The sequence below is a fragment of the Sinocyclocheilus anshuiensis genome, unplaced genomic scaffold (assembly GCF_001515605.1).
Source record: "Sinocyclocheilus anshuiensis isolate Anshui unplaced genomic scaffold, SAMN03320099.WGS_v1.1 scaffold1154, whole genome shotgun sequence".
NCBI lineage: Eukaryota > Metazoa > Chordata > Actinopteri > Cypriniformes > Cyprinidae > Sinocyclocheilus > Sinocyclocheilus anshuiensis.
In genome coordinates, this window is record NW_015542345.1 from 2,374,842 (window position 1) to 2,383,156 (window position 8,315).

At 35.9% G+C, this 8,315-nt stretch overlaps 1 protein-coding gene across 1 annotated transcript; it reads left to right on the plus strand.

Moving 5' to 3' along the window:
* Nucleotides 1–562: 562 nt before the first annotated feature.
* On the plus strand, nucleotides 563–1,363 carry LOC107691332 (guanylin-like). The gene is made up of 3 exons (XM_016489887.1): nucleotides 563–681; nucleotides 967–1,153; nucleotides 1,259–1,363. Exons 1-3 carry the CDS (start codon nucleotides 610–612, stop codon nucleotides 1,315–1,317), a joined length of 318 nt encoding a protein of 105 aa, XP_016345373.1. The 5' UTR covers nucleotides 563–609; the 3' UTR covers nucleotides 1,318–1,363.
* The last annotated feature ends 6,952 nt before the right edge of the window (nucleotides 1,364–8,315 follow it).

An 8,315-nucleotide genomic window follows, 5' to 3' on the forward strand; every position in this document is an offset into this window, starting at 1 on the left:
TCTTATGATCTTCTTTAAAGTTGTATATCTTTAAATATCTATGTATTATTTTATATATCACTCATAGGGTCCAGAGAAAGTCTGTTTTCACTTTTAAAACATCCACAGAGGAATACAACAATCTTACAACATGATATATTAGATCATTAGTGTAATATTTGCAAAAAGTGTACTACAGACAATGACTAAACATTTAGTCATAGCCTGTGATCAGGGAAAAAAATACCTAAAGTGTAGCTTTGTTTCGATATTTGCTTGCATTGGTATTCCAACACAAAGACACTATTGTGTGCTCATTGTGTGGTTATTAATTAACCCTAACTAGAAAATGAAGAACAGGACACTAGACAAACCTAACTAAAAGATCCATAAAAGTGTATGTCACAACTACAGATGAGGTCACGTAGGATTTATGAAATCTGTTTTACGACATCGTAAAATTTATCCTCTTTATTCATTAACAGCAAAGAAACAATGAGAGGTTCTGATAGGTTGCTGGTCCGGGGATCAGTTCCTATATAAAAGGAGACAGAAAGAGGAGAAAGGCAGAGATTGCAGTAACCACAACTGGAAAAACAGCTAAACCGTTCTCGAGAAGAGTCAGCCAGCATGAAGACCGTTTTGTCTGTCGCTTTCCTCCTTGTAGCTCTTTGCCTGGTCTCTGAGGCTGTGCAAGTCCAGGTAAGCTCAAGCTTTTATTGCTGTCATTACTGCTTCTTTGTAATTAAAAACATCTTACTAGTTTAGATGAACCTTATGAACACTCTATTCTATGATTTATGGATGTAATCTCCTCAGAATTGCTTTAGTTTGCATCTGACCTGATTCTGAAACGTGTATATTGTTGTGTATATGGCACTAAGGTGTATTCAATAAAGGCATGAGTCATTTGAGTTATTTGCATTGTTCGATTTTGGCATTGAGAATTGAACTCATCCATTCATTTCTACAATTTCCCTCCTGTAGGAAGGTGATTTTTCCTTTTCGTTGGACTCGGTGAAAGTTCTCCAGCAATTAATCGACCAACCACGAACACAAAACCCTCGGTTGGCCAAGACGAGCTACTTTTCTGTATGCTCCAATCCAACTCTCCCACAGGAGTTTAAGCCTCTGTGCATGCAGAGAGGAGCAACAATGTCCTTCTCTAGGCTAGGTAATAGTCGTGTGCAATAATTGTACACAATGTGCTGTCAATAAATTATATTGTATTGCTTGATAAATCCCAATCTAACCTGAGATACCGTTTTGTCTTTTTCAGCATCTGTGGCTGTGGACGTCTGTGAAATATGTGCTTTTGCGGCTTGTACCGGTTGCTAACTCCTCCCATCATCCCCTTGCTTGATTATCCTCCACTTAATAAAATCAGCATATTTTCATTTACTGCCATAAGTTCTCACAGTGCGAATGTTGCCTGAATGGCAAAATTCAAAATGGCAGCAAACTGTTACTTATAAACTTCCTTCCCCTCTTTGCTTTCCCACGTTTCGTTTTGTTACAGCACATATTTCATTTATTTAAGAAAGAAGTGTCTTTTTTATTTTTCTATTTCTCAGTTTTGCTGGGTTTTATACTCCTTTGTGTGTGGTAATGCCTCAGTGTTCATTAAAGTGCATTGAAAATCTGTTCTCTGTGCATCGGGTATCATTTTTATTGTAGAAAGAATGTGATTGATGTTACAAAAATGTTATTCGGTTTTACAGCCCAAACTAGACAATTAGTTCATTTTTAATGGATGAGGAACTTGGGATGTCTGAGTGTAAACCATTTAATTCCATACTTTTTGACTAACAGGAGGGAAGCAGACTACTTCATGTTTATATTCAGTCCATTTGAAAGCAACATACGCCATGAGTTCTTGATGAGGTTTGGTGGGCTGTTGCTCATAAAAGATTCATTGATGTTGAGTGACAGTAACATTAAGTGTGAAGACTGTATTTACTAATATATGTCTTCAGGAAACTTCTTGACTGCTCATTTAAATATTCCATATTTTCATTACCTACTTGACATGAAATATTTTAGGCATGAATGTGTGTCTTTGTGCGAGTTTTGAAATGTATGCATGTGTATGGTGAAACCGTTCTGCTGATTGATTGCATGCAGGCAGCACATCAATACATCACCCCAACATACCACATTCCTGATCATTTGTAGTCCGGATTAGAATCCAAACCTTTATGCAGCACAACATTTGTTCATAAAACAGCCACCTTGATTTGCTGCTCTGTGCTTTGAGTAAAAATTGATTAGGTACCATGTTCTTTTTGTGTACTGTTCTGTGTTTGCTCGTAAGCTCCAGAAAAAAAAAGCAGGCTGCTCATGGAACTGTAATTTACCTGTTTTGAAAGATTCAGTGAAATGGTAAACAACAGAATGGAGAGTGCACCATTTCTTTCGCTTTGAAGGTTTTGGTCATTAGGGAGGGCTTCTCTCCTAGACCAGCCAGCCCTAAGTAAATTGTTGTTTTGAATTTAAGGTGAGAGTAGTGAAACCATCAAAAGAAGAAGACATGAAGCGTCATGCACCTATTTTGTGAGGCATTAGTGGCATTGGCCGTTTTGGTGCCCATACAGGAAAGGTATGATACTGTATGTGATTTACTATTTAAACACTGATTTAATATATTTGGGGTTGGTAAGATATTTAAATGGTTTCTTATGCTTAGCACGGCTGCCCTTACTTGACAAAAACTAAGAGTAATATTGTGAAATATTACAATTTAAAATAACTGTAATATTTTAAAATGTAATTTATTCATCTATTTTCAACAGCCTTTACCATTAGCTTCAGTGTCACATGGGTCTTCAGAAATCATTCTATTGTGCTGATTTAGTGCTCAAGAGACATTTCTTTTTATTGTCAATGTTGAAAAATGTTCTGCAACTTAATATTTTTGTGAATAGAATGAAACTGATTTTTTTTATGACATAAGTCTACATGTATGTACATACATTGTCATATATAAGAGAAAATGTGCTCAAGGCACTTGTGAACAACACTTCATTTGCTGATAGTGATAGTAGTTTTGCGAATTCAGAGGCCATCACAGGCACAAACTGACAATGGCTCCCAAAGGAGCATGCAAACAAAAAAAGATGTACTACTACTAGATGTAAAAATGTAGAGTCAGATTGTATTGTGTCTGGAGCAACAGCTGTCACACATCAAATGACATACTGTCTGCAAAGTTAACATTTAGCAATATGCATTGATGCAATTTTTCCCAATCTCTTTGTGTTTAGTGGGTTTTATTGCACAACTGCGATAGCTCAGTGGATTGACGCAAGTACAGTATCCTGTTGTGTCACCGGCCAAGTTTATCAGAATTACTCTGATGCATCGTGTTTTATCGCCATGCATTATTAGATTACAAGCTCACTTCTCAAACAAAAAATTCTGCGTATGTCAACAAAAATATTATGATTAAAATAAAAAAAAAATTGTTTAAAAGACAAGTCCATAAATGTATGCATAGCATGCAGCACTGACTGACAGTTCGGTTATGTTCAGTATTGGAGAATAAACTAGATACCCAGAAGCTCCGCATAAATGAGATGAGCAGCGGACTGATATAGGCTACAGTGTTTCTTTGGATGTGAATATTAGGTAATGCCTGACCAAAGAATGCAGCAATGGAGGCTGTTCACACAAAACATGTTTTTCCATTCCACTGCACTACTTTTCCAATGTTTTTCTTTAAGGGGCATCCCGTTTTGCATACTTATGTACTATTCTATGCCTACATACTATTCTATGTATTTTGTATAAATAGTGAGAGTAGTGTGTTCCCACTGGAAATTCCAAAAAGAAAATATGCACTTTAAATGCCCGGATGCACTTAATTAACCAAAAAAAAACACAAATGTTGGACATGTCATGCACTCAACTGTTGCAACTTTTATTACTCCGATAATGAATTACAAAATAACCTTATAAAATTCATACACTACACGGTTGAGTACATAGCGCATAAGTGCATAGTGCGTAATTTGGGATGCGACTTGGGTAAATGTGCTAGTCGGACATGTTTGCCCTTTTGAGCTCACAACTTTTGCAGTGTTTTGTGCATTATAAAAACGCAGCGTGAAGGTAAAATAAGTTCAACGTTTAAAAAAAAAAACCGCATCTCGGGGCCTTGCATTTCCCCCCCATTACACTGCCCTCATATCACGTTTTTCAAACAAAAATGTGTTCGGTCTGAAATGGAAAAACAGGGGTTTGAGACATGTTTTTTAGTTTTTTTTTTAACCTGAGCACTGCCATTTTATAACGCCGTATCACGTGGTTCTGAATTCAGAACTTGTTTGTTTTTCCTTTCTACTTTTCTGCATTTTATACACAAGCAAGCTGAGGTCATTATTTTATATGTATTAATTATTATTACAGTAACTTTAAAATAAATATTTATTAAGAATTCTAATATTAATTAAAAACTCCATAATATTCTAAATTCTGCTGTTAATCACTGTTATATATAAATTGTTGTTGTTTTTTTTACAGTTTTATTGGTCTTTATTGTAAATCTGTTCAAATGTTGTTTAGTCATTACCCTAAAACACCAATTTTGGCTATTTGTCAGTATAGTTAGTATAACAAGAGTAACTAAACTTTAGCTGAACTATTTCAAGTTATGAGAAAGATGTTTTTGACAAGCTACAATTTCAAAGTAGCTTCTCCAACACTGTGTTTGTTTCTTGATGTAAAATCAGGTCACAGATTCAGCCATGCTACTGAACTAATATAGATTTGTGCAAGCACTCCTACTATCAAACCCTGACCCTGAAATGTATAGGGAGATGGCCTTGTTCCTAAATCCCAGTTTGCAAGCCAGCCAGCTGACATCCATGTCCTGTATGTGCTCATAACAGATGGATTTATGAGAATAACTGGTACAGTTTGTGACTTAATGACAGGCCTGTATATGGTTCATATACAGAAAACACGTCCATCCTCTTTTGTTATCAAAGAGGAGGTCAAGATGTAAACGGCAGGCTGTATTCGACCACCAGGTCTTAATAGCTTACTTAGTAACATATTAACACAATAATCACACTTTATATAGCTTGACCTGATGTACATTTGAATTCACTTAATGCAATCGCTTTCCATGCAGAGCCACTCTTCTGAGACTGTCCATCTGAGGCTGAAAATGAGAGCGCTGATCATCTTCCTCCTCCTGACCACAAGCTTCTTTCAAATCTCACAATCTGTGCAGGTTACGGTAAATCAGAATTGGTCCATTCACACAAACTCTTTTCACTTTGTGAGGCTGGATTGAATTGGGAGTTTGTTTGGGGAAAGGTATTACTAGCTTGATTGTGGAACTGCAATCTCAAAGCGTTTCTGAATTTGAGAAATATGTGCGCTTTTTTATTTTTCCTTCTGTGCTACAGATAACATTAGGGTGCCTTTCAGAATCTTGACAAATACGGTGCTGAAAAAACTAAAACAAATTTCACTAAAATTGCTAGGTTTTAGAAAAATGAAATAGTATTTTCACGTAAAACGTACTCCAATAACACAGTGAAACAAAGTTTTGTTTCCATTTTATTTTAATGTTTCTTTATGAAGTTTGACATGCTAAATATGAAAATCACAAAAAAACAACAAAAAAAGTATGTTGACAACTTACAAGCTAGTTTGTTATTACTCGTGCATTAAAATTACATGGTACATGCATATTGAGCTACCAACTGTTGAATATAAAAACTTACCAAAAGTGAGTCGTCCAAAACTAATAATAATTTGCACCACAGAATTACAGAACATCCATAAAAATTTAAGTGAAACAAAATTTGTTACATTGTGTAATCTTTGGTTAATTCAAATGTTTGAGGATCATTTTTTACAGTTTTTATTTTATCATATCCTAAATAATTTAATTGTGTGTGAGCAGGTGAATCTGACAAAAACATTAAGCACATTAATTTCCCCACCAAATTCTCATCACCACAATGTGTCCAGAAATGTTTTGTTAGCTGGAAATTACAAAATAACATTAAAAAAGATAATAACTAGTAAATAGCTATCATTTCTTATTTTTTTCATTGGTTTTGGGGCCAATAAAATAAATATGACCCAGATACGTTCTTGACAGGTTAGATTCATCACCTTAGATAATTAAGCTTACTATGACAAGATCGTTATTATTATTTTTTCAATGTTCAGAGTAAATTTGGAAAATGTCTCTGTGGATATCAATTGAACTTGACATTGATGGAAAATTATTTCATGTTCCTCTTTTCAACTATTTACAAATAGCTGAATGTGGTTCGGTGTATAATTCAGATTCAGACTTTCAATATCAGTCAATTTAAATGGTGGCTAATAGAAGCTCTTCACTCTCAGTACTCCCCTTTAAAAGAGACCCTGGCTATCTGCAAAGTAATCATCATAGGAGATCTGCATACAAATGTTTGTCAGTTTAATTGTGTAGTAAAAACAAAGTCTCTCTTTTTATGACTGGTTTATAGCAGACCCATGTAGGAAAAAAACTCCTTTGTAGAGTGGAGTAATAATTCACTTCTTGGCTTCTTATTGGATGTCTGTTTTATAGGACAGTGGGTACAGTTTCTCCCTGGAGGCAGTGAAGACCCTGCAAAAGCTTATGGAGACTGACATGAGTAGAAACCCGCTACAGACCTACGGCGACGCAGCGTCCCTTTGTGCCGACCCTGACCTGCCAGGAGAGTTAAGGGTGCTGTGCGAAAAAGATGATGCTGACGAAGTCTTCCAACGTCTGGGTTGGTATGCTTGAAGTGGCTTGAAACATTAACATAATACAATAATATATGCTACCATTCAAAGGTTGTTGTTTTTTTAAGGAAATTAATTGTTTTGCTTAACAGTGGTGCATTAAATTTATCAAATATGACAGTATTTTTTATTTATTTATTTTTTTTTATCAAAGAATCCTGAAAAAAATGTTTCTCAGTTTCCACATCAGCATATTAGAATGATTTCTGAAGAATCATGTGACTCAATGCTGCGGTTTCAGCATCTACCAGCAGGTGGTAACTAGCCCATGCTAACCTGCAAAACCACAAGTGAACGCTTAGAATTGTGTTCCTCTCGTCAGTGCAGCAGTTAACATGATTTGTCATAGACAAGTATGACGCACACAGAAATGTTTAAAACACAGTTGTACTTCCATTCTTTTCCCAACTGTGTCATAAAGCTGCATTAATGGGCAGCCTGATTTTCCCGTCAGTCTCCCAGGCACTCATTTCCTTTCTCCGCCGGTGGCAGGCAGACAGCAGCCGAGGGTTGTAATCACCTTTAGTGCGATGCTGCGGCCGCCATTACGGCTCTGGCAGTGGCCCTGATAAAAAAACAATTAATTTTTTTTTTTTTTTAAATCACCGACGGCCGATAATATTTCTCTAGTCATGCATCAAGCACTTCCTCATCCCCTCTGTTAATTCTTACTAGTGATCGTTTACTAGATCATGCATTTAATTTTAAAATACATTAAACATGCTGAATTTTGAGCAGCCATTACTCCAGTCTTCAGTGTGACATGATCCTTCTTCATTCCAGTATGCTGATTTGCTGCAATTTTGTAAGTTTCCTAAGGAATATAAGGAGAAACAAGTGTCAAGTTGATATTTAAATGAAATATAACTCCATCAAGTGTCATAAGCTTTGAAACTGCAACCTCTAAAGCAGTAAAACTGTACTTTAGGGAGGCAGATAGAGATCTTGTCGCATGCGTAATTGCCTCTTGGTAAACATGGCCCCTCTCTGTAATGGGCCATATCTTTTATTGCCATCTTAAACACTAGACTGTTTTATTTGCTGAATGTGAGGATAAAAAAACAATTAATTTTTTTTTTTTTTAAATCACCGACGGCCGATAATATTTCTCTAGTCATGCATCAAGCACTTCCTCATCCCCTCTGTTAATTCTTACTAGTGATCGTTTACTAGATCATGCATTTAATTTTAAAATACATTAAACATGCTGAATTTTGAGCAGCCATTACTCCAGTCTTCAGTGTGACATGATCCTTCTTCATTCCAGTATGCTGATTTGCTGCAATTTTGTAAGTTTCCTAAGGAATATAAGGAGAAACAAGTGTCAAGTTGATATTTAAATGAAATATAACTCCATCAAGTGTCATAAGCTTTGAAACTGCAACCTCTAAAGCAGTAAAACTGTACTTTAGGGAGGCAGATAGAGATCTTGTCGCATGCGTAATTGCCTCTTGGTAAACATGGCCCCTCTCTGTAATGGGCCATATCTTTTATTGCCATCTTAAACACTAGACTGTTTTATTTGCTGAATGTGAGAGCACTCCAGAAGTTTTCAGACT

What these genes read in the sequence shown, in the direction of transcription:
- LOC107691332 (XM_016489887.1), top strand. Translation starts at nt 610, where the DNA reads ATGAAGACCGTTTTGTCTGTCGCTTTCCTCCTTGTAGCTCTTTGCCTG. An exon ending in CTGAGGCTGTGCAAGTCCAG is followed by an intron (nt 682 to 966) that starts GTAAGCTCAAGC and finishes TCCCTCCTGTAG; the next exon opens with GAAGGTGATTTTTCCTTTTC. An exon ending in AATGTCCTTCTCTAGGCTAG is followed by an intron (nt 1,154 to 1,258) that starts GTAATAGTCGTG and finishes TGTCTTTTTCAG; the next exon opens with CATCTGTGGCTGTGGACGTC.